At 46.6% G+C, this 25,828-nt stretch overlaps 2 protein-coding genes across 4 annotated transcripts in view; one reads left to right on the top strand and one right to left on the bottom strand.

Annotated features, from left to right (window-relative positions):
- Positions 1–4,348: 4,348 nt before the first annotated feature.
- Positions 4,349–12,911, top strand: PRKAB1 (protein kinase AMP-activated non-catalytic subunit beta 1). Of its 2 annotated transcripts, XM_074159859.1 has the most exons (8): positions 4,349–4,376; positions 5,590–5,764; positions 6,523–6,689; positions 8,424–8,517; positions 9,181–9,295; positions 10,557–10,690; positions 11,174–11,242; positions 11,321–12,911. In XM_074159859.1, the coding sequence occupies exons 2-8, from the start codon at positions 5,600–5,602 to the stop codon at positions 11,396–11,398; spliced, it is 822 nt and encodes a 273-aa protein (XP_074015960.1). In that variant the 5' UTR covers positions 4,349–4,376; positions 5,590–5,599; the 3' UTR covers positions 11,399–12,911. The 2 variants fall into 2 exon arrangements, with proteins under 2 accessions (XP_074015960.1, XP_074015958.1); XM_074159857.1 differs by lacking the exon at positions 4,349–4,376 and having other exon boundaries at positions 5,600–5,764; positions 9,181–9,301.
- Positions 12,912–18,072: 5,161 nt separating this feature from the next.
- CIT (citron rho-interacting serine/threonine kinase) overlaps positions 18,073–25,828 on the bottom strand; it is a 71,456-nt gene continuing 63,700 nt past the window's right edge. For both annotated transcript variants that reach the window (XM_074159841.1, XM_074159842.1), the window contains 8 exons: positions 25,083–25,175; positions 22,700–22,808; positions 22,445–22,573; positions 21,500–21,580; positions 20,800–20,878; positions 20,502–20,684; positions 19,321–19,624; positions 18,073–18,554 (listed from right to left, as the gene is read on the bottom strand). In XM_074159841.1, the coding sequence (XP_074015942.1) occupies positions 18,531–18,554; positions 19,321–19,624; positions 20,502–20,684; positions 20,800–20,878; positions 21,500–21,580; positions 22,445–22,573; positions 22,700–22,808; positions 25,083–25,175 (1,002 nt within the window). In that variant the 3' untranslated portion in view covers positions 18,073–18,530. The remainder of the gene's footprint in view (positions 18,555–19,320; positions 19,625–20,501; positions 20,685–20,799; positions 20,879–21,499; positions 21,581–22,444; positions 22,574–22,699; positions 22,809–25,082; positions 25,176–25,828) is intronic.

Below are 25,828 nucleotides of genomic sequence, written 5' to 3'. Positions count from 1 at the left end.
TTCCTGAAATGTGAGTGAGCCTTCAAGGAGGCTGCCCGACTTCCTCTGCATTGCTCCCTGGCAGCCTAGAAAAATGGGCTAAATTCAGAAGTGACCTAAAGGGAGGAGGGGATTTGGAAACAGATCACTCGCCAATGTAAAGATGGAGGAACAAACTTGGGAGCCCAAGGTAGAAAGGAAGGTTATAGTAAGAAATTTAACCAGAAGGTTTCTGCAGTTAAATTTTTCCTGTCTTGAATTCTAGGGTAAGTTCTGGTGCTGCTACCACCTAACCCACTCTGCGCGGCACAGAAGTTACAAGAAGCACTTGCTCATGTGTCATTTATAATGTGATTTATGGCAAGTCTGAGTTTGATCTACCGGCTCATGACTGAAGATGGCTCTTCTGTTTTTGTCATATCTAGCTGTAGGGCTGAGTCAGCTTCCACTTCGCTTGCAATGACTTCTCTTTGGCTAAATAAGCTTACATCATGTCAAGGAAAAAGAATTTTGCCAGATATCAGTGGATTCATCAGGACTTTAAACTGTGCAGTCTGAGACTTAAGGCCACTGCATTTCTTTTTCAACTCATACTCTGGGGTAAGAGAAGGGGAAACTCCACTGAACTTAAGGGATGCCCCCCAGAGCAGGCTGTGTGCCATGGCAGCCTCCTGTACACACAGCTCAGCCAGTGTTCATGGCGGCTTAATTGCCTTTTGATATTAACCAGCTCCAGGAGATAATCCAAACAGTGAAAATGAGATTCTGGCCTAGAGCACAAGTGGTTGGTGAGTGCTATACCTTCCTTGGGGCTAGCACAAGACTTTTTGTCCCTGAAAGGTTTGTAAGGCCATTCTTCACCCCATTTAATTAAAGACATACATTTCCCTAACACAGTTCTCTCTTGAGCTGGGCTCTATCCTGCTTGGTCCTTACTTTCTTTAAAAATGAGTCAGCTGATGAAGACGATAAGTGATAATCTCCAAGAGGGTAGAATGACTCAGTAGTAAAGATGTCACTTCACTTGACCCCTCAGCCTGTACAGCCCTGAAAGTGCTCTGTCATGATTGTCAGAACTTGACAAAGTCTGCTGAGTCTCGTGATCTCATGAGCCAAGAACCAAAACGCCTTAAAATTAATTTCTGAATAAGATGCTCTGTGTGAGTTTTAGTAGTCAGGCCAGGTCTAGTTCGTGTTTATTAAAGAAGGCAGATGTGAGTAAGGGAAAAAGGAGCTGACCTTTGCTCATGTCTGGTGACATGGTAAATAACATGGAGACCATGTAGCTCTTCATATCCTGCAGGTGTTTTACAAGCATCTCGGTTTAGAACCTCACATTGCCCTATGAGGTGGTGTAGCACAGTCCTGACACCTGATAAGGCATTTAGTCAATTACTTTTATCTTGGTTTATGGGTTGTGGACAGGCTGAAAATGGACTGTTGGGTTTTTTTCAAGGGAATTTCTTATTCAAAATTACTCAGTTACATTTTCCCCTGATCCCTTTACCCTCCAGCTGCCATTTGCAATTCAAAGTGTTGTTGTGATTCAACATACAATTTCCATGATACCTCGTCTTTTTCCTGAGCAGACAACGATAAATCCTAGGACATTCACATTGTTGGTGTGATTGCTAATACCAAAATTTCCTATTTGTCTTCGTGATGTCTAAATTTAATGTCTACTTAAGGTGAATATTTGTTCCATGGAAATGTGGGTAGTGAAGACAAGCAGGGCTTGGAATACACCAGAACAAGATAATTCACAGTTCGGAATTTGTATGTAACAAATAGGTTTTTCAATATTCACTCAGCCTAGCATATAGATATTTGGCTGATGGAAAGATAATAGTTAAAGGCAAAAGTGATGAAGAGTCTTCTTGAAGGTCATGCTGGCAGTTAGTGTCAGAGGCAAGAAGGAGATTTTTACCTAATTCTTTCTCTCCTTCTCAGAGCAGATGTAAAGTTGCTATTCATGGACATCCCCCAAAATTGTAGCAACGTACCCAGCCTATGGAACAAATCATTCTGGTCCCAATGTCAGGAGTGCTTAGTGAGGGCTAAGCCTAAGTGGCCTCTTGCTGTGTGCCCTGTCTCATAGATACGAAGCTTTAGCAATGTAGAGAGAGTTGTGATAAATTATTTCAATGGCAAGTGACACCTCTGACATTCTCACTAGGGAAGTTAACCAGGAACCTCATTTGTGACGCATATGGAAGTCTTGGTGGAAGAATGTGAACCAGCTCCCCATCTGTTACACCCTCATCTGGCAGTAAGACAAAGAAGGTTAAGGAAGGTATGTAAAGGGGCAGGAGTAGAAAAGGTATTTTGTCATCTTCTTTTGGGATGTGGAGGCTGGTCCTGGATGGAGTTGGAGGAGGGGGAGGTTTTATGCCCTTCAGGTTGCAGGGCATGGAAGGAGGCAAAAAGTCACAGATGCTTTTAAAGGGAGGAGCAAACCCCCAGTGTTCCAGAAAATCAGTGGGTGGATAAGCTCTGCCAGGCCCTTGTGGCATGTCTTCAGCTAATCTCTCACTTCCCACATCCCCTGCATTAACAGCTGTAAGGGAATTGGGCTCCCACTCAAGCTGATGAGAGAAAACAATACGCCCGTGCCTGTGAGGACCACGCGTACAGGCATGGCCGTGAGGAGACAGGGTGATGATTTAGTGGGCAGCAGTGGTAAGGCCCCCACGTAAGGCTCGTTGTTCACGGTGTAATGTCATCCAGCCCTCATAATTCATGGGGACCAGGCACCTCACTGAAGGAGTTAGAGGCTGATTGCTCTAGGACTGTGCTACACCCGCCTGTCACGACTGACGGGGAGGGAAGACAAGAATCGGGGTTGAAGAGGAAGCAGTCATGGGGAAAAGAGGGAGGAGAAGGCAGCAGTGGTGAAGCCCAGCCATCAAGAGGTTGAGATGTCCACCCCCTCTGTCCAGTCCGCAGGCCGGTAGCTCCCAAAGGTTTTGTCATGTAGCACACCATGGATGGATGGTTCATCACCGTGTAGGGAGGAACCATCACATTTTGATACCAGAACTTTAAATGGGATAATGCTTGGACCTACCATAGACTAGTTACCACAGCCTCATGAGTTATTAGCAGTCCTTATCCTGTAGTTTATTACCCATCTGTGGTTCCTAGGAGTCACAAAAAACATTGCAAAGAAGTGAGGTTGGACCCCAAAGTGAAGGTACTGGTGCTTGCAGTGACTCTGGCTGGCTGTTGTACAGATGATCATGATGGTCCTACTGGGCGAGTGATGGACGAGACGTAGTAGCGTGTATCTCTATCCTGTGCTGCAGACAGATCTGCAGACATACCCAGCACACGCCAGAGGCATGTCCATTGGTGCTGGCCAAAAAAGAACTGGGGGAAACAAAACAACTGGGCTTGGAGACAGGGAATGTGGGAGTGCTAAGCTGTGTGGAATACCAAAATAACAACAGCTGTGTTTTATAGCAGGGTGACTGTTCCGCAGGGGCTGGGGAAGAGCTGCCCACACGCGTTCCCCTCACACCCCCTCTGGGCTGTCCCGTGCCAGGTATTCTCCCATGAGAGACAAACTGGGAGCAGCTGTTCCTCAAAACACACTGCAGGAGCCAGCCCTGCGCTCGCCGCTAGGCGTGGTGAATCCCTCTATCCCAGCAGAATTCTTCCCACAACGTATCAGCAGGCCACAAGGATACGCTGCGATTTGGTAGGAGCCCTTCTGTCTGTTTGCAGGTTGCTTCCGTTGGTTAAGAAAAAAACCCACCAATTTTGTTGCAAAGAGAACTGCCGCTGCAGGAACCTGCAATCCTCACAACTTCCTGCCTGTTGGAAAAGTAGAAAGACAGCGACAGCTGATGTAGAGCAGAGGGTGAAGCGAGATAGTGTAATTGGAAGTGCTTAGAGAAATCTGTTAGAGAAATACATGAGTGTAATTTAATTTGGGACACATTTATCAGTTAAGGACTTAAATTTCCATCTGGGCTTCCTCAGCGGAGAGCGAGCCGTGCGTGTGCTGGTGGTTTCACGCCCACCTTCGACCACCCAGCGTTCGGTGTCCATCCAGCTGCCTCTCGCTCCCGTTTCACGAGGAGGGGACGTGTGTGGCCCGGTTCCAGCGCCCCGGTGCTCACTCAGCTGCAGCTCGGAGCTTAGCCCAAACCTCCCGGGGGTGATGCGGAGGGACCCGCTCCCGCAGGCTTTGCACCTCGCACCTACGGCACCGGTCCAGCAGCCGCGTTAACCGGGGGTGGGACAGCCCCGGGGCCCCGCTGGCGGCTGCCCTGCCGCGGCCCGCTCGGTGCGGGGCCCGGGGCGGCCGGAACCCGCGGGCCGGGCTCGGGTTCTCCCCGGGCGGCGGCCGGGCGGAAGCGGAAGTGGAAGTGGCGGCGGCGGCGGGCTCGGAGGTGAGTTCCTATGGCCGGGCGCGGCGGTGGCTGCGGGGACGGTGCCGGGGGTGCAGCCCCTCCTGGGGGCTTGCTGGGGAGCCGTGCTGTGGGCCGGGGAGAGGGGGGCCGGGGCAGCGGCTGCCCACGAGGGGGCAGATAAAACACACGGGCGTGTTTGGGATGAGCGCTTCGGCGGCCGTTAGATTTCCTGCGGGCCTTCTCCGAACCCCCCCTCGCAGAGTCAAGTGCTTAAAGAAGATACGGAGCGCACAAAGCTGCTGTAGTTTCACATAGCTAGTTAGCATTTGCATGTACACTTATTTTTTATTGTGCCAGTTACGTTATTTATTTGTTTAGGTTTTTATTTAAGCTACGCACGCTGAGAGTGGTCGCAGGTTGTGACTGAGCTGGGATCTGTACGGTTAGAAGTTGGGCAGTGCCAGCAATTTGAGTTGATGGGAAACAGGGCAATATCCCGCACAGGTACTTGGATGTACCCTGCTGGGTGCTCTGCATAGCCTCGTGCCTGGTTCCACCTCACACCACCCCTGGCCACCTCTAAGTTGCAGCTCTTCACCTCTAAAGCAGTAGCCTCTGCATCCAGTCTCATCCCTTCTCCCTGCAGATGTGGCCACGCAGGCTGTGGAACGGGAAGAAGTGTTGTGTTTCTTGCACAGCAGGCCCCTGCCTCTCCCAGAGAAAAGCCTCCAGTGGAGCATCAGTGGGACTGTGCTGCTTGTGCTTTAGAGCCACAGCCAGCCGCTATAAGGATCTTCAGCAGGTTGCCACCTGGGACAACTTTATTTTCTAGTGAAGTCACATTTCTAGCAGGCTGGTTTTGAAGCATTCTGACAGAAAGTTCCACTGATGTGGTAGAACGTGATATGTGTGGGTATTCAGAAGACAGAAGAACAAGCACTTAGCTCAGGAAGACAGAACACTGGTGTGTTGCGGTGCCAGATACCTGCGTGGTCAACCTCTAGAGTGGCTGAGTCTTGCAGAGATGTTAGGATATTGAACTATTGCACATCTTCAAGAATAGCTAGAAGTTGTCATTTAGTGTCTTTGTTCTGAGTGTGATACAATTTTAAGATGCCAGCATTTTGTGTTGATAAAGTTTCTTACACTCTTCAACTGAGAAACAGAGCCCAGGTCTCCTGATGAGCCTGCTTTCCTGCCTACTGGTGTTCTGGCTTCAAAAGTGCTGATCTGGCTTTTCCTGCTCATTTAGGCCCTTAAAAATGGGGAACACAAGCAGCGAGCGAGCTGGACTGGAGCGTCATGGGCATAAAGCATCCCGAGGTGACAGCTCAGGAGGAGCCATCAGTACGAAAGAGGGTGATAGACCAAAAATCTTAATGGACAGTCCTGAAGATGCAGACTTGTTCCATTCAGACGAAATGAAGGTATTGCTGGTTTGTTCTTGCCTTCTGCGTTGATGTTCAAACAGATATGAGTGTAATGTCATGGTTTCCAGCAAGAATTAATTGTAGAAAAACTAAAATGTAAGTGGCTCAAAGCTCTTCCCCAGTTCTAGGTACAGTGCCCCAGCTTCCTTCGGATCCTTAATGCTCTTGCAGTTAGCGGTAGCATTTTACCTGACATTTTCTATATTGAAAGATCTTTTAACTGTTTTTTTCACTCAGTATTAGATGGATTGTTAGAAACGTCTTGCTGTGTGTCATCTTTCATAAGAATATCTAACAGAAAATGACACTTAGATTTTGACTGCTGGAACAGACCTGTCTCCTACAGACAACTGTTAATCTTTCTGCCAACTACAAATTTTGTGCCTATGATAAATGTATAATCTAAATGCTTCTTAAGCGTATTTCTTCTTAATGATATTTCTCCCTCTTCTTACATCTGTGTATTTTGAAAACTTTTGTGACCTCAAGTTATTTCTTTTTAAACTAATTTAGCTGGAGGGAGGGGGATTATTTTGCCGTCCACTCCTTCTGCAGATTTGGACGGCTTTAACATCTTTGAGGAATTTTTGCAGATGAACTTGTGAACAGCATCTAGAAATGCACAGTTTCTAATCTCTATCTGACGAAAGCTACTTGTAGACTTGTACTTGGGTGCAAGAATGCCTTCAGTAAAATACGGGTTGTCTAAGCCTGCTAGTGACAAATTCCTTTTGATTAAGACATTGTGCTCTTAGGCTCCGTTGGAGAAAGAAGAATTCCTGGCTTGGCAGCAGGATCTGGAAGTGAATGATAAAACTCCCACTCAAGCTCGACCGACAGTCTTTCGCTGGACTGGAGGAGGGAAAGAAGTTTATTTATCTGGGTCTTTCAACAACTGGAGTAAAATTCCCCTGACAAGGAGGTAATAAATTGCAGCTGCTGCTGTGTTGGTGATATTCCCATGGACTAGTAATGCTTAGTGCAGTGAGAAAGGTGGTCGGCTGATAGGTTGGTATTCTGCTTGGATTTACCACTTTCCTGCTTCTCTTCTCAAGCCCTTGATGAGAATCTGACTTTTTGATTCTGGCGTGGCACAGGAGGAAAGCTGAGCTGTGTGTCAATTTTGAAGGACTGATTTGTTCACGAGGCACCATGTGTCAATGACTTGAAACAATCCTTGTGTAGAATCTGCTACCTGGGGTAGAGTTAGGGTATGTAAGGTGAAGTTAGTTTTAAGCACGGTGTGTCTGATGGTCAATGCACTTTCTTGCCACATCATTGGCTTTTGCCCAGCTCAAAGGGTTGAAATTCTGCTTAGGAAACTCTGAGCCTGGGATACCTGCTGGTAAACTGATGAACGAGAGAATGAAACTGTTAAGGTACTGAGTGCTTTCTCCTGCCAGAGAGCTCTGAAGTTCTGCTTAATTCTGTACCCGAGTAAGTATTTAATTTAAACCAACGTTTTCTCAAAAGTTTAAAATGTAACGGATGGCAGAGAGTCTGAATTTAACTGTTGATCTGAGCCTTGTTGTCTGTCAACAGTGACATATTCATGAATGATTGGTCTCCTGCCAATTTCTGGTGTTTCTTATCTCAGTGAGTGGCTACCTGCATTGTCATCCTTGCAGAAGTGTCTTAATTTCTTAGGAAACTTGAGGGAGGAGCATGGTGACCTGAGGAAGTGGTATGGGCTGGGTGTTCCGTGTATGAACAATGTGAAATTAATTATCCAGACAGGAGCTGGAAAAAAGGACAGTGGAAGTGACCTTACTGTCATACCCTGAGTAGAAAGCCTGGGAGGTGGGAAATGGGGAAATGAATCTGGAAGAAGGACAAAAAAAAAAGGCAGGTTTGCTTCTTGTCAGATTCTGGGAAAGGAGGTATTTGGACCTCCTTAGAGGATGGATAAAATCATGTTACTGAATCAAATGTGCTCAAGTAGAGGAGTTCATTATACCAAACTGAAATTTCAAATCCAGCTCCGTGATGGTATGCTCATGCTCCTTACCTAAGAAGAAGTGAAGAGAGATTCTGGCATTACGTGGCCTGTTTGAGTTGTTCACATTGCAGCAGCTGTCTCTCAGCTTCTTTGAGGTGCTGGTAAAGACTTCTGAAGAATTGGAAGTTCACGGCACAGGAGTATCAAAATTACCAAGCAGCAGCTATTCAGACCCAAAGTAACTCAGGAGTATTGAGTTGCTGCTTTAATCTTCTAGTCATTGTTTATTTCATAGGGATTTGTGAAATGCAATTTATGATGCTAAATGCTTAAAGGCAGGGAAATGTGAGTAAGCTGATCTTGTTCCATCAACAGGAGTCTCCCAGATAAAATGAGGTCTCACGTACTAACAAGTAACATGAAGATGTGAGGATGACTTTACAAAGCTCAGTAGCAATTCCTTGATGTCAGGAATGTGGATGCTAATTTTGAATGTATTGGGACTTTTTGTCACAGAAGAAATGATCGTTAACATTAACACTAGTTTGATCCCTTACCTTTAGATTGCATCAGAGATTCTCTTAAATGTGGCACTGGCTTTTGCCAGTTTTTGCGCACTACAGAGGCCTGTATTCTGTGTGACAGTGTTTGTCACAGTTTATAGATTGATGTACATTTCAGAATATTTTGGAACTGATTGTTTGCCTTAAATTCCAGTCACAATAACTTTGTGGCAATCCTGGACCTGCCAGAAGGAGAGCACCAGTACAAGTTCTTTGTGGATGGGCAGTGGACGCATGATCCTTCAGAGGTAACGCCTTCTTCAATTTGCTGTATTTATTCATAGAGGCATCTGAGAGTGAGAAACTGGTGTTTATCGGTTAACAACAGAAACTGTTTGAGCTGGTGAGAGAGAGATTTCTCACCCCGTTTGGCCTAGGTGGTGCCACCAGACAAAGGACAGGAGATTTAATAACAAATGGGTGACGAGGTCTCTTGGGTATTGGTTTATAAGAGATGGTGAGCTTTTCTTGCCTGGTGCCAGACTGTCTTTTAAAGCACTGTAGTATTGCTGACAGCCCAAATGTCTCTGTGCCAGAGTGTTGCAGTAGCAACCACGCTCTGTCCTACATCAGGCCATGCAGGTCTTAGCCTGGCTCTGAAAGCCCTGGAGAAGCTACAAATAAAGCTTAGCTCCTTGTGTTGTCACTGTTAACTTTAGCCCAGACCTGACCCTAGCCTTATCTATAGCCCAAGAATTTATCAAGTGCTGTGGACCTACATCCCTCCCAGTTCTAAATCCTGTACTTGCCATAACCTAACACTAACTGAGCAATATCTCTTTCTATATCTGATACTAGCGTATTTTAAAAGTAATATGTCTTGTTCTTGTTAATGCTGGTTGTGGAGCGTTGAGAATCTAATAGCCCTGCAAGCTTTTTTATTCTGACTTTTGTATCTTGTTTCTTCCCAGCCAGTAGTAACCAGCCAGCTGGGTACGGTCAACAACGTCATACAGGTGAAGAAAACTGACTTTGAAGTATTTGATGCTTTGATGGTGGACTCCCAGAAATGTTCAGACATGTCGGGTATGAGCTTACTGGTAATTTTATATCACACTTTTAGAGCTGTTAAGAATTCCATCTTCCTTTTCATCTGGAGTTAAAGCTCCAGTATAGTTTAATCTCCACTTTGGTCAGGCCCTGTGGACGTGTGCGGTAATCGTAAATGCACAAAGGAGGAAGCCTCCTGTCAGAGCAACATGGGTCACTGTAGATCCGATCAGGAGGAAGTCATGGGTGCTTAACAGCTGTTTGTTTGCTTGTGCGGTGTGAAAGGGCTGGTTCTGGCGCACTCGATGGATCAGTCACTATAACATCAATCCAATGTTGACAGGCTGCGCTGCTCCTAATACCATCCTCCTGTGCTAGGGAGGGGGCCAAGGAGGTCAGAAGTTGCACATTAAGGGGCAGAAATTAGATGCATCTTAGTAGCGCTGATACAGGCTCAGGAATACGTCATATGCTCTCAGTTTAGTATAAATGATCTATATCTTAGAATAATAGAAACATGATATTTTTGCCTTAAGCTTCATATTCTAGTGTAACAGAGAGGGGAGATTTAGCTCGAGTCATCTCTGAGGTCAGCCTTGCCACCTGCTCTTTATAGACCTTTGTAGGGATGGAGGCCATGATTGAAATAGTGCCTTAAATCCTCCTGCAGAGGACCTGTCCTTCGAATCTGAGGCAGAAGGTGTGTTTGGTTGGGGTTTGCTATATGCCGCTTCCCCCTGGAGAAGGTCTTTTTGGAGAAGGGGTGTGATTTGTGAGACGTGGACAGGAGGAGATTCTAGTAGATGCTTCCCTGCCTTGTGCTGTAACAGCCTTCCCTTATATTGCTTTAGACTCTGAAGAGCTCTTCCTGTTACCCTGTCCCTGCACAGCAATAATACCTGCCTTTCACGTGTGCGTACCATGTTTTTAGTGCTTCCCTTGGAGGTAACACTGTGGAGCAATGTTTACTGTTAAGTGTTCGCTGGAGAAGTGCTGGGCAGAGATGACAGTGAAGTTCTGGGGGGCAGTGGGGCTCCCCAAACTCCGCCTCCCCCACACACACAGCTGGTCTCAACTCAGACAGATTTTGGGCATCTCAAATCGCTTCTTGGGCAGTGACCAATCCTCTGGCGCAGCATCAGCTGCTGCAGTTCTTGTACTGACATGCCATTGATTTCTTTTGGTGGCATGTTCTTGGATGTGAAAATCGACTTGGAGTACCAGTAAAGACTTACCTATAAAGAGCAGATATTCTTACAGACTATTTAAGAATAAATATTTAATATCTCTCTGGCAGAGTTGTCAAGTTCACCCCCAGGACCGTACCACCAGGAGCCCTACGTATGTAAGGCAGAGGAGCGCTTTAAATCACCTCCTATTCTTCCCCCCCACCTGCTGCAGGTCATCCTGAATAAGGACACAGGCATTTCTGTGAGTACATGACTTTGTTTTGCTGAATAATGGCCTTGAGAGTGTGAACAGATGGGGGAAAAAAATCTGAGTACAGACAGGGGACGGTTTATGAAAAACCTTAGAATAGTTGCCATGTTGGTAAATTCCGTATTATGTGTGTCCAGATGGATTCATCTGAAGTAAATTTACTTCTCTTCAAAATTGAAAAGAAAACTGTATTGGTATTTTACTCCCCAAAACCCTCATCTTCCCACTGCAACACTATTAGTAGAAATAATGGAGGTCTGTTTCACGATGGCAGTGAGGGTGCAGAGGGTTTCGCCCTGGAGAGATCTTGGGTTGTTCTGAAACTTTGGCTGTTTGTTGATGGACTGAGCGCCAGAAGCCGTGTGATGTGTTTGAGGGTATGGCTAGTTCCAGACGGTGTTTGTCACCCATCAGCTGTGACGAGTAAACTGAGTTCTGTTATTTTCACACTGTCTCACTTTTTCTTTTTTCCAGTGCGATCCTGCTCTCCTCCCTGAACCCAACCACGTCATGTTGAACCACCTCTATGCGCTTTCTATCAAGGTGAGAGGCCAGGGCATGTTCCTCACACTTGCAGCTTTCAGATAACTGTGTTTCTCACTTGTTTTCCGTCTCCTGTAGGATGGAGTGATGGTGCTTAGTGCTACGCATCGTTACAAGAAGAAATACGTGACTACTTTGCTGTACAAGCCAATATGAACATCATAGTAGTTTGTGACCAAGTGTTCTGGGCCCGTGCAGTCTCAGAAAAAAATTCTTCTCTTAACCAAATGTATTCCTGCTCTGTGCTGTAGCAAATGAACTCTGATTTCATATTGTTTCTGAGACTTCCAAGTTCCCCTATATTTGCCTTATTTTCCCAGTCCCACCTTGGAAGTTCTTGGAGATCACAGCTTTGTGGCAACTAGACAGATGGCAAAGGTGTCGGTGCCCATTGTCAGCTCAGTTAATAAACCACCAATTTAATTAGGCTGAAAAACGCGAGGGCGGCAGCAGATTGAAGCCCTTCAGCAGTGAGGCAGACTGTAAGGAATAAACAAGGCAGCCCAAAGTCTAGAAAGTTCAGGATTCTTGTGGAATCTTATTTGAGCTCAACCCTCAGCAAAAGCAAGCCCGTTACTGCTTTCATAACTCATCAAACACACAGTTATTTCGGTAGCAAGTTCCAAACTTGCACGGCTGAAATAAGTGTGAATATTGATGATCTTTTCGTAGCAGCCTTTCTAGGCTACAACCAGCAACACAATCACCTACAAGGTCAGTTTTATTTTACGGTAGACCGGGGTGCACTGTTTCTACTGTGAATAGCTCTGTAGTTTTTCTCTTCGTGAGAACTGAAATACAACTTTTCCCCTGTGGAATTTCTGGTAAAGACAATTGTTTTTAATGGCTGGGTTTTTCTGTAAATCATAAACGTGTCTTGCAGTAATCTGCTTTTTGAAACCAATTTCTCTTGCTGTCACTGATAAGGACTTCCTTAAACCCGGCTAGGTCACTGTAAGGAAATCAGTGTGTTCGGTTTAGGGGTTAGTTCTTCAGTAACAGCCTGAAGGTGACTGTAAGTCGCCTGTGTCGCAGTGGCCAAACTTGTCCCTGGGTGTCAGCGGTTGCAGGGTGCTGGGTACGGCAGCACCCGCCTTCTGTGCCCGGGGCTGGAGCTGGGCCCCCGCTCCAGGTTGCAGCGGTGACCACGGGTGTCCAATCCCTGGCGGCTCCGCAGCCAGGGCTGTGGGGATCTCTGCAACTTTTTACTCTGTTGATATTTGCTAAGTGATTACAGCAACGCCAGGCTGCCTGCACTTGGGACTCGCAGCCTGTTTTATCCCAAAACAAACGCAACGTTAATGCAAAACTGCCTGCCAGCACGCCTCGGGCCTGCCCTGGGGGAACCAGCTGGGGGGTGCCCTGCTGGGGCCTCCCTGCTGGTTGGCTTTTGGTGCCTGAGCGTGCCAGTGACTGTGCCAACGCCAGCCAGCCCCATGGCGAGTGGGGACAAGCGCCGGAGCAGCCTCAGGGGCAGGGTGGTGTCCCCTCCTCGGACCCGTTCCCGGGCCTTCCTGCAATATCTCAAGTAGCTCAGTAGGTCTGGGTCTAGTGCAATGATTTTCTCTGAAAACTCTTTCTTCATTCTGTGCTATGGATAGTATTTGATATTCTGAAATACGGAATCGCTTTTGTTTTAAGCCTCTTTAGAAACAAATAAAACATTTTCAACAAAAGTGGGTGACTCACTTTGTTACTGTCTGTCCCGTCTCCGGTACCCTCCGCTTCCCTGTTATTTGTTTATAACCTGGGATTGCCTGGTTGCGGTTTTATGGCTCGGTGGATTGTGCAAGCTTTTCATTCATAGATCACCTTGAAACACTGTTCACTTGCAGTTAATGAGTGAAGAAGATGAGGGAGGCGGTTGTGTTTGTGATGTAGACAAGGGATGGGCAGTGTGTGTTTGTGATACAAAGTTTGCAGGAAGAAGGAGAGTCCAATTGCTTAACGAGTTCCAGGGGTCGTCGGTTCCTTAGGGTTGAAAAGCCTGGTGTTGGCCTGAAGCAGCCTCTGTTCCAGCCCCTCTTCAAGCAGACCTTTGTTTGAGAGTTTTCTCCTTGACAGCGTGTGGTTGCGGGTTGGACACGCTTTGTGGTGTCACAGGCGGATGTGTGGCAGGGGGACAGCCTGCACACTCTGTATGTTACCCCCAGAGAATGCTGCCCCGTGAGGGGGGTCAGGGGGGCCTGGGGGATGTTTGTTTGATCAGGGTGAGTACCTGCAGAGCAGTGTGTGCTGCAGGGGGGCTGTGTGCTTTGCCGGGGGTTTGGGGGGTGAGCAGAGGCTCCTTTAGCTTGAGCTGGTTGTGTCAGAGCAATTAATGAAGCATCAGTTGCAGAGACAGGAGAGCGGGTTGCAACGGCTCCAGTGAACTGATGTAGGAGGTCACCTTTTGTTGAAATATAGAGAGTCAAAACACCTAGCGGTGTAAACGCAGAGGTGTACGGAGGTAGAGAAACGCGTGACCACAGCCAGTCTTTGTCTGTTCCCTGCCTGATGGTGCCATCGTTAAGCAACGGCCTTTCCTGCTGGTGGCTGATGTCTCGTAGCACAGGGAGCTACTGCAGAGGAACTGTGTGGTGAGGTCTGTTGTGATGCGGGGGGGTCCTGTAGTGATGTGTGGGGTGTCTCTAGAGCCACGCACCAGGGTCCTGCTCTGGTCCCTGAGCTGTCAGTGGCCTGGGTGAGGTGTTGGGGGTAGATCCCCAGTACCCAGCCCTGCCTGGGGCTTTTTCCCAGGTCAGGCGAGTGCGCCATGGGCTGGGCACACTTGGCAGCAGCTGTAACTGCTCCGGGGTCTCGCTGCAGGGCTGCGCCAGGCGCTGCAGGACGCCCAACACAGGTGACGTGTGACGGCACAGGAGGCGAAGGCGTTTGTGCAGCCCGGGGCCTGTTGGGCAGGACGAGCGGCAGCAGAGGAGAGGCAAGTGGTGGCACTGGTCAGCTGTGGTCAAAGAGAAGTGGCTGTGAGCGTGTACTGGCAGACAGACAGACAGACAGACAGACATCGTGCAGTGAGGCCCCTCAAATGCTTTTAGTGCCAGCAGGGAAATGATAGCACAAGTTTCTTATTCTAATGACCTAGAAGCAATTCTTTTGGCTGGAAGACGAGAGGAGCTTAGAGGTAGCTTAATAATTTTTTTCTTTTCAGTTGCAAACCAGATTTTTTTCACAAGTCAAAAGACTAAAGAAGCAGAAACTTTGACAAATGGAGAACAGAAAGGAAGGTGAAAGTGTGTGAACGGTGTTATATGGACTCAGTCTCGTTAGTGCTTGCTAAGCTTTGTGGATATATATTTTTTTGCCAATTACATATATGCATGACTCACTCCAGGCTTTTAATCAGTGGAACGGTGGAACCACAGGGCAGAACCAAATATTTTATAGAGAGGTTGGTTTTTTTCATTGTTTGGTTTGTTGTGGTTTTTTTTAAATTTGTCTGGGAGAGTGAAGCGCCCGCAGTACACGCTGTGCAGCCGGCACCGCACCGTGGGCTTCTGCAACCCCAAACCCCTTTGTTTGCCTCAGAAGCCAGGGTGAAGGGCACAAGCTCCTGTGCCCAGCGCGTGGCCCCGCGCGCCAGGGGCCTTCCACGAGCCGTCACGCTGGGATCCCTCCACCTTCTGCTGCGTGTTCGGGGTGGGCGAGCGCAGCTGCCCGAGGCAGCGCCGGGTGACAAGGTGCCCTCAACTCCCAGGAGCCACAGCCATCCCCCAGGTAAGCCACAGTCCCCCCAACCCCCCGTCTTCAGCAGGACCATCGGTGGCGGTGGATTGGTGTTGCTGTGGGGTGGGTTTGGGAGGGCAGAAATTGTGTTTTTTTTTTTTTGCCAGGTTGTTTTGTGCTTGGCAGGTGAATGAATGAGATTAATCACGCTGTGTTCCCTTGTTGTAATGGGATGAATCAAATCCCTCCAAAGGCAAAAAGCTGGATCAAGAGTTGGGTTTATTAGCTCACTTACATTCCCCACCCACAGCTCACAGGCTGTGCTGTTATGTTTATTCTGGGCTGTTGCTAGGAGAGCACTTTTTTTTTTTTTTTAAGGTAGATGCAGAGACTTTTGTTACAGTCGTTTTTGGGGACTCTTGAGTGAGCCGTTACGTCCTGTGGCTACAGCAGGAATAACCAGAGCTCCCTGCCCTCCCCGCCCCGCCCCCCCCCCCCCCCCCCCCAAATTTCAGCCCAGCGTGGGGTGGTCAAGCTGACAGGGAATTTGTGAGGGTTCTTGGTAATCAAAAGGCTCGATAAATTATTTTTTTTTTACTCCACCAGTTTCTGGATTATTTTAGTTTTGTTACAATTCTGATCATGCATCATAGGACTGCAACAATGAGCTTTAAATAAGTATTCTTTGTGCACAGTAAAATAGAAATAAAGGAACATTTAACAAGTTAGCATTTCATCAGATACATCAGATAGTAGGCACAATAGATAAATCAAGCAGCTTGGGTTTGATGTAGAGCATTTTCATGAAGAATGTCATGTAGACCAAAATGTAAAGAGGAGCTATTAGTAACCCGCCCCCACACCCTCCAACAAGGCCTTTATTGGGGGTAAGGGGGCGGGTATGTGCACAAAACCAAAAACACTGAACAGTAGGAGGACAAATTAAGTTACTGTAGGCAGCAGTGTGAATATTAAAAACCTCTTCCTGTGAAAGAATACTTCAGACCCTGTAAAAACTGGTTCAGTTAAAAATAGATGTATTTACATTTAAGTCTGATCTAGCAAGTTTTCCCAGCAGGTGTAAGTTAAGATGTACAGTAACTCTGCAGGTTGTACTCAATCTGACTCGCTTTGTGAATTTTTTTTTTTAAAAGTTGCAGCTATTTAGCCTTAAAGCACCAGCATATTACAGCAGTGGGATGAGCGACTATCTCCGTCCGCTTTGCTACCAGTACACTGCTGGGAGAAATCCCAAACCTGTCATTAGATCACACTATCCTTAATTAGATGGTGGTGGGTTTTTTTTCCAGCTGAAGATGTGGGGGTCATCTACCAGGACGAGATTGTTTTCCCAGCTCCTCACACGGGTCTCACCTCTACCCAGAGCACTGGGTACCTCTGGGAGGCCAGGGTTTAGCTGGAGGTGTTGGCAGCTGCCTGCTGCTATAGTAAAATATTTGGACAAATCCACCTGTTTTAGTTCATATGAACATGCTTGGGTTTTGTGAAGCCGCTTACGCTACTTGTTCAGGGAATAACAACTATTCGAATGCTAAATATTGTCCAGGTGAGCTCTTTGGTAAGCTTTGACGCCTATAGATTACACAGCTGGGTGCAATGGCAGGATGGCTCCGGGATGCTCTATAGAGAAGGAAGCGTTCATTTCACCATGCCAGTCAAGATAGTTATTTGTTTTATTTGGTTATTGTTCAACAACAAAGTTCAATACTTTCCAGGTGGAGCTTTGAACTGTCCCTCTGGTTCCCTCCCTTGTCAATAATAAAAAGGTAATGAAGAAAAAATCCTGTACTTTTAGAGACCTAAAACCTCATTTATGCTAACAAGCTTCAGTTGCAATTTAATGTTACAATATTTCTTCATGGGAGCGGGAGGACTAAGCTGAGGCCCCTCCAGTGTCTGAAGATGGCTGTCCACAACCACCAGTAAAACAAAAAGCTAGTGTTGAAAAACGCACAGTTTACAATAAAAAAGTAGAAACCAATTCAATTCCCTTTTGTTACGAATATAAAGTTTCTTGTAAATATGTACAGTCCTTTGAGCTATTTCTATAGCAGGAAGCATTTCACGAACAAGACACAAGAGATACACTTTCAGGACTCAACAAGCCCGTTTCTGAGGTCTTGAAGATCTTCCATGAGATGCAAAGATTTAAAGACTGATCTCAGTGACCTTTCAAAAATATTCAGACCAGGAGACAAAAACTTTCAGCAAGTTTCCTGCCAAATCAGCTGATCGAAAACAACCCAACAGACAAGAGAACGGAATACAATATTCATGAAACTCGCCAAAGGACACTGACAAGGCATTTGAATTTTGATGGGTTTCTAGAACAGGTTAGCACAGGCTTGCAAAGGGACTAGCAGAAGTTTAAGAGTGTGGCCAAGGGAAGATTGGATGCAGTTTTTGCTCTTTCCAGTTGTAAAGAACATGGTTGTTCACTTAGAATGTTGCTATCGCAGATTGAATGGTCGGAACCTGCTTTGAAAATCATTTGCTCTCTGCGTCATGTTCACAGCAAAAGAGAATAGAAAGCAATAAATGGCTCGAGGTTAGATACGCGAAGCGAAGGCGAAGGTGTGTTCCGTAACCACTACAGCTGTTCATTGTGAGTATCCTCTTGTGCCGTGACATTTGGTTCTTATTGTACGACAAGTTACAGATCACGGGAGGAGCCAGCCCTGGGGGGACTGTCAGGACTGCGGTGTCACTGCTAAAGGGACCGTGTTCGGTGCTGAGAGGAGAACACAAGCGTGACTGTAATTCTTGTCATAGAATAAGGCTTGTTAACTCTTCGTTGCCAAATTTCCAGAGTAATTAACGGTTATTTTGCAGCGTAATCTAAAGGTTTCAGTTAATTTACAAGTGAGGTACAATACACTACTCAGCAAAGCAACCTAAAAGGAGAGAGCAGCCAGTGATGGTGCAGCAGCATGCAGTGAACTGTCATGCAGAAGACCTGGATAAAGTCTTACACCCCAGTAGCTTATAGGTAATGCACTTTGTCTCGGGGCCGGGCAGGTGGGATCGTTTAAAGCAAGGGTTCTTCCCTCCCCATCAGAGCTGCTCTAGAGCAATTTCAGTGAGAACAAAATAACTTTCAGAAGTGGCAGGTGAACAGACTAATCGGAACTAATTTTTTTCTTGTGTTCTGTAGAGAATATCCAATCACAGCTTCTACCGAAAGACTCACTCACCTTGGCCCTTCTGTTTCCAGGCCACCAGGAATTCCCAGCACGTCTCAGAACTACGGTCAATTATCTGGTAAGGGGTGCTAACCACATTAAAGACCTGGGGTGGGACTCTAGTCCCCTTTAATTTCCTTGATGAACTACTAGGGACTAAAGTGAATACAAAAAGTTCATGAACTGCTTGAAAGAGAAACAGTAGTACAAAGTGCAAAAACAGGAGTGCAGGAAAGTGCAGAGAAATTAACTGAGATGCGAACAATCTTCAAAAGCGTCACGTCTCCCGATGCGGAGCGAGCTTTGGCCCAGGAATGCTGTTTTGGTAACTGGGCAGCAGACGTATGGAGTGCATATACTCAGTATATTTCCTTTTTTTTTCCTGCAGGTCAAGGTGAGTAACTTTGTTGAGCTGAGACTTACACTGAAGACTGGTCCCAGACCTGGCAGGGAAATAACACGACAGTTACAAGTTGCACGTATTTTTCTCGCACACACGCAGGTCCCAGCAGCAGCACGTCACCCAACCGAGGGGGCAGGACACCAGTCCCTAAAGGGAGTACAGGAGAGAATGGGGACAGACTCTTGATCGGGGAGGGGAGCCATGGGATGAGGGGGAATGGTTTTAAACTGGAAGAGGGGAGATGGAGATGAGATCTCAGGAAGAAATTCTTTGCTGTGAGGGTGGTGAGACCCTGGCCCAGGTTGCCCAGAGAAGCTGTGGCTGCCCCATCCCTGGAGGGGTTCAAGGCCAGGTTGGAGGGGGCTTTGAGCAACCTGGTCTGGTGGGAGGTGTCCCTGGCCAGGGCAGGGGGGTTGGAACTCGATGGTCTTTAAGGTCCCTTCCAACCCGAACCATTCTATGATTCTATGACTATCAGCATCACGCTGAACACAGCGGGCTCCCACATTCCTTTCTCCAGACATTGTCCCCCTTCAAGTCCTCAGTAACTTGATTTCTGTTGCTAAATGCACCTTTGCTTTCAGATCTGGAGGACTTTAGCCTGTTGCACAGTCAAGCTGCTGTTGCAGTTACAGAACGAGCACAAGGGAAGGTGTTCCCAGGGCCGGTGAGTTACACCGTGGGTGCTCTCACTTAATAGAAGTTGAGGGGGGTGAGATTTGATTTGCTCTTGTACTTGACAGTACCATCAGCCCTTCCATGCGTTTTTCCCGTGAACTGAAAAGTTCTCCGGGCTCCTGACTTACCTTATTGACTTGAGCAAGAGGAGTTCTGGCACCACTCACAGGAATTCGCCCTCGGCTGCTCTCTTCAAACAGTCTTCCAGGGGACCTTTCTCTGCGGGTGCTCAGAAGCCGGCCTGGAGATTTCTCCCTCTCCAGTGGTCGCCCGGGTGACTTGTCCCTCCGCAGCTCTGTCCTCCCCTCGCGGTACCGATGTGGTGTGCTTGGTTCTCGAGGGTGGCTTGGACCTTCCGGTGGTCCCGGGCTTGATGCTACCCGCTTGGTTATGTGCTCGTTGTATGTGGGCGGACCTCTCTTGTTAGGGCTGCTGTCATTCAAAAATAATGGACGCGAACAGCTGAGCGACAAAAACCTCACGTTACATTTTCTTTTAGCAAAAATGTAACTTTCCCCAAACACCCAACTGTGTTCGGGTGAAAAAGCATCAGACCTCCCTGAGCTGAGATGAAAAGTGCAGAGATATTTTGATAAGCGGAGTATCCATTGCGTTAGCAACGCTAGCAAAGTGTCTCAAGGAATCGCTAATCCAAGTCACACCTATGTATCCAGCCACAAAAAGACACATTTTCATATACTTAAGCATTATATTTTCCAGATAAAAGTACACTAAAATTTGATATATGCCTTTTCACACACAAAATCTTTAGTAACTCCAGGATGTTCAGCCCAGGTCAGGATGAGCTACAAAGCCTCAATTTCTCAGTTCCCAATGCCCAGTGGCACTATCACCCCCAGTATTTATTCCCCTGCCTGAAGGATCAGTTCTGCTGAGCAGAACGAGAGCAGGTCGCAGCTTCCCAGCGCGGTCTCCCTAAGGCTTACTCGGTATTTAAGAGGAAGGGGCTCTTGCTTTAGAGATCGTTGCAGTCAATTGATGTTTACTGTCACATCAATAGCATCTGAGGTCACCAAGCTTTGACATCACAGCTAGATCACAACACAAAAGGCCACCAGCTGAAGATCGCAAAGCATTTGTGACAGAGAAGACCCAAATATTCCTACAAAGTTGATGGTTTTTTGCCTTCTAGGTTTTAAAACATCAGTGGCTCTACAGTAACTGGCTCACACCAGCCTCTCTCTCTAAGAATAGAACAAGGGCAGCCAACATTTGGGGGGAAAAAGCCATGTGGAGCCAAGTTTTCTTACAAGGTGTACGAGGACCATAACACACAGAGTTCACTGACCTGCGCGTAGCAGAAGACCCTCTGTGGTGCTGCTCATTGTTGGTCTCCTTCACTAGATTGCCCTTACAGCAAATCACCCTTAATTTGTCTTGGTAGGAGGAGGCCAGGTAGATAGCTCCAGATGAAATTGCAGGTCCCAGATACCGCGGATTTGGTATCTCCAAGTGGGCTCGTGCGGGAGTTCTGGGGAAAATTGCAGGAAAAAGTCTTTAAAGTGCCAAGAGTGTACCTTTCCCGGGGAAGCACACACGTTCTCGCAGCACACGCTGTTCCAAGTAACGAAAAGAGAACAGCTTACCCTAGAGAAGCTCGTGCCTGGATCTCAATCACTTCAAGGGAATTGAAGTGGGTCACGAACAGATATGGCTCCCTGTAGGCTGAAGGAGCATCACAGAGGGAGGAAAAACAAAGTAAAATTCTCTATTAAAAACTTCTAAAAAGCATCAGTGAGCACAACAGAGCCTCACAGCCCCCTGGGAAAAGTAAGGGAATGTATTTTCTGTAATAAGACATAGACTCTATTACTAAATAGGGAGATACAGGCTTAAAGAACTGTTGCTTTGAAAATATCTTTATCTCAAGAATTTTCCTAACCAACGTATCACGAAAAAGGCATTACTGACTGACTATTAACTGGACAGAATCCCACTCGGGAGTGGAAAAGGCCCGAGGGAACCACACCGACATTATATATTCTTGACTATTTCAGAAACTTCCAAGCCTCACTAAAAACTCCACTGGCCAGTTCAATCACCATCAGGCTGGGAACATTAGGGAAATAGACCTTTGGGTTAGTTTTCCTCAAATTGTTTACGCTTCAGAAGGTTTGCTGTTCGGATTTTAAATGATCTTAAATCATGGGAAATCTCCATAGTTTCTGGGTGAATTGGGCGAGGGAAGAGGAAAGGGAAGCGCTGAGTGAGGAATACCTGTCCCACAAGGATGCTTACTGGTTTCAATAACTTCCATAATCCAAGTGAACATCCCTCAACACCTACCGAAAGCCAAGGGCAAGCGATTCCACTTCAGGTCATCTGTCCTACTGCGTCTTCCATAGGAATCCACAAAGACACCAAACTCTGCCAAGAAAAGTAATGTCACATCATAAGCACGTGCCTCAATTTTATTCATTTATTTCTGAAGGGACAAAAGGCAATTGTCCCTGGGCTTTTTAGGAGGGACAGGGTGCTTACGATCTTGTAGAGCCCAGAGTGGCGTGAATTACTGTAATTGGCATTGAACTGGCTTGATGTAGGAGACCTTTCAGTACTAAAAGGTACTGCAATTCCAGGTCTCTCTACACCAATTAAGGTAAGGTTATTATTTAATCTACAGTTAGGAAGACTAAGAGACTCCTACCCTAACTCACCCCAAATTACTGCTAATGGGCTTTTGAAGACTTCCTGTGCGTTTCCATGACACTATCCCAGGGGGCCAACAAAAGCAGCTATATGAAAAAATAAACACCCTCTTTTATTTTATCACAAGAAGATTAAAAGGTCTCACCTGTCTGTACAGAAACCAGACGAGAATGCCAGCATTTGAAAACCCCTTAACATTTTATCAAGATAATCAGACACCTCTTTGAATTGAACTTTGGCTACAATCCCTCCCCTTTAGGCACAGAATCCAACTTGTGGTAATCAATCCCCGGGCACGGAGAACTTTTAAGCCAGAACTGAGCTGCTCAAAGCACCTCAGCAGTCTGCATCAGTAAGTGCTATTTCGGTGCCAAAGCCCTCTGCATCTTACTGTAAACCACCAGCCACAGCTCTTCCAGGGCTTTTAGATTCACAGTCTTCATTAAAGCTTCACTACCAGGTAGTAGGAAGCCAGCTCTGTTCAGCTTTGCTCTACGCCACTGCTTAGGTGCCTTCTGACAGCTCACGTACCCAAGAGAGCAGTTGTAGAGCACCAGCTGCCCGACCACAGCACCCACTCACCATGGAAACACAGCAGATACTCCTCCCTCTGCCCTGTCGGGTTCACTTGGATGATACTGACTGGAAAACTGTTGGTGGAAGCAGCAAACACAGCAGAGGCCAAAGTGTGGTCATTTTTATCCAGAAACTCTGCAAAGAGAATGGAGAAAAACAGCTTGATCAGTGTCAACTTTTTTTTCCCAAACTGCTTTAGAAAAGCCCCACCAAAAGAATCCGCGGAGCCACTTGGTGTGTTCCTCAGGAAACGTCTCCTACCCTCCAGCGTGTACTGCTTCATCTCGATTTCATAGAACTTGTTGGTTCCGATGATGATGCTGTAAGTGGTCAAATGGATGCAGCTGCAAGGCTCAGATGTCTCGATCTCCTGGAAAAGAGGGAAGTACAGATCGATATTAGTTCCCTATAACAGTTTAGATTTTGCTTATTCTGGAAGATTATATATTGCACGTTTATTGTTATAAAAGGGAGAGATGGCAATCTCAAACTGACCAACAGTCTCTCAAAAAGCACATGGAAAAGCACTCCGGCTAGAAGAAAAAACTTCGTTTTGTTGGAAGTGATACTTGCTTGAATAAAGACCTGCCCATCAACTCAACTCCAGGTGCTGACCCTGGTAAGAACCTCTTCCTTTTGGAAGAACACACTGTTCTGGAAGATGCTCTTCTGCTCTGTAGCTCAGTTTCCTGGAGCAGTAGGGAGAGGCTCCCTCCTTACAGTAGGTGGCAGCCAAGCCAATGACCTGCACATGTCTGGAGAGGATCTAAGACCAGGACCAAGCAGTTAGGGCTAAATGACAGCCTTGTCACTAGGAATTCTGTCAACCAAAACTGTCCCAGCTCCTGAATAGCTGTGCTACAACAATCACTTCCTGACCTGGAAGGCACCAGGAATCAGGGCAGCCGCTAGAGAGGCAGACAGAAGATTCTAAGGCAACTGCAGCAGGATTGACCCCAGTCAAGTCCCAAACTCTTTACAACCCACAGAGTAAAACTCTTGTTGGCACGTCCACCACTGTGACTGCCACAGCAAGGATCAGCTCCCTAAAGCATCTCTGCTGGTAACACTTCAGAAATTTGCTTGATGGGTCCTTAAGCAAGGTCCTTCTTTCTTTCTACCACCTAATACAGACACAATGTCCACCAAGATCTGCACTGGGACTGAAGAGCTGGGAGAACCTTGCAGGTTCGCCTGACACAACCCACACATCCCTGCATCTTCCGAGGAGAAGATTCCTTGCATAATTCCTAGTTTATCTGGAAATTTAGTTGGCAGAACAGAAGAGCACATTCTGGGCTTGCTGCCATCTCGTTAGGATCTCAATTCTGTTGTCTGGATTAGTGAAGATGAGGAAAACCTGCCTTCTGAAACACACTTTTGCATGTGTTGCAGGTAAGCCCTAGTCAAGGCACGTGGCTCTCTGGAGGCGGGTGGCAGCACGAGCAGGGGACGGTGATTCTGCATCTCCAGTGTTTCCTGCTGGCTGCTGCTCCAGCATGAGCAAGAGTTGATACCAGCTACAACGCTCGTAGATGTTCCAGGTTTGCTGCCATCCACATTGTGCCAAGATCTTCTCCATCAAACATGTCTTTGCTTCCAAGGAGGCCAGCAGCTGAATTACCGTGCCGACTCTGCTCCCTTCCAGCAGCCCAAGTGAAACGCTCGGGGGATAAAAGCCTCAGTCAAGCTGAAAAGTGAACCGGTGCCTTCAAAGTAACCTGCAGGAGCTCCCTGGGGTATGTAGTTTGACCTGAACACCCCTTAACTTGTGAACTGGAGAGGACATGAGTTTCTGGGTACCAGCCCATTTTAAGGCGGGCAGTGTTTAACCTCCCTGTTCTGAGGAGAGATCCCTAATATGCTGGTTTTCCCTGGATGCGTAAGAGCATATAAAATTTATTCATGACAGTTCATTAGACTTATCTTCAAGAGAAACCGTGGGTTAGATGCTCGGAGTATTATCTGCTGGCAACTGGCTGCCTGAAGAAGACTTGTCGTGGTTCTGCTTTTCATACCCCTGCACAGCAGAAAGAAGCGACCCTTGTACCAGCACCGCATGGTACTGGTGTTGCAGGGGGATGGGGTGACGTACAGAGGAGGGGTGTACATGGTCATGGGAGATCTACGTCTCGCTGCCAGGAGAAGGTACACGTGTATCAGGGTAAGTACGGGAAAGGGCTGCCCATCCATCCTGTGACGGAATGATACCAAATGATACCAATCCCCTTCGGTTTTCACGGGGACGGTAAACAGACTGAGAGACCTGTTCCTTCCTTAACTGCGAGGAAGAGAGAAGTCATTTGTTACGGATTTCTCCAAAGACAACAGGTGAGGGAAGGCTGCTGGGTAATTAAGAAGAAAGCCTTTTTTGGGTAAATAAGTGAGGTTATGATTACAGCTGAGTCCAGCATCTCAAAAAAATCACAGTTCTGTCCCGCACCTCTCTAAATATGTCACGTCTTATTAAAGGAAATTGCTGCCTACTCCAATTTTAGTCTGTGCACCTTTCAATTTGTTGTGATTTTAGCTGACAAAAAATATTCTTATGTGTGCAAAGGTTGTTTGAGATATTGCACGAAGACTTTGCTTTGGAGCAAACATTTGAATTACTTCAACTATTTAAGGAAATCACTAAACTTACCTTTCTGATACAGAACTTGCTCAGGCTCTCGTTGTATCGCAGAACCACCACTTTATTGGGCATGGCTGCACAGATACAAAGACTGTTCTCAACCTGTAAGGAAGACGACAAGCGTAGTTCAGGACGGGAATACGGAGGTAAATTCTAATGCTGAGTGTGTGAAACGGATCTGAGAACCCCTTACAACAAAAAGAACTTTGCAGAGATAAGCAAGTACATTTTTAACAGGGTAGTTATTGTGAATTAGTGAAATAATGAAAAGCCTCTTCACATTCTCAAAAAAGAACGTGAATTTGAACTGCTTCTATGATTCCTTTTATACTTGAAAGAACTCAATAAAAAATTAGAAAGATGTTCGACAGAAAAATGTTTCATTGAAAGGGATAAGAAGGTTAGGTCTAAGTTTTAACCCCTGATACTGTTATCTCATCCATCACTTTGAAAGGAATGCTGTTCAGTTTGTTATCTGAGTAGTCTGTAGAAGTAATTGTTAATGAGAATTTTTGCTGTGGATAAATGTTCCACACTAAGACTGGGAATTAATGTAAATATCAAGAGTTATCAAGTGACGCAAACACCTAAGTAAATTTGCTATCCTGGAAATTGTTACATGACATTGAAGAACAAACAGTGGATGGAATTCACTAATTATAAATCTCAAAATTGAAGTCAGCTGCGAGGAGGCAGTTATCCTGTGCCAGGCTGCAGTTCAGGCTTTACCATCATGTCATCCTGACTGCATTTAT

The sequence above is a fragment of the Numenius arquata genome, chromosome 16 (assembly GCF_964106895.1).
Source record: "Numenius arquata chromosome 16, bNumArq3.hap1.1, whole genome shotgun sequence".
In the NCBI taxonomy this organism is placed as follows: Eukaryota; Metazoa; Chordata; class Aves; order Charadriiformes; family Scolopacidae; genus Numenius; species Numenius arquata.
The sequence above is the reverse complement of the archived record's forward strand: the minus strand, read 5'-3'. Positions and strand labels throughout refer to the sequence as shown.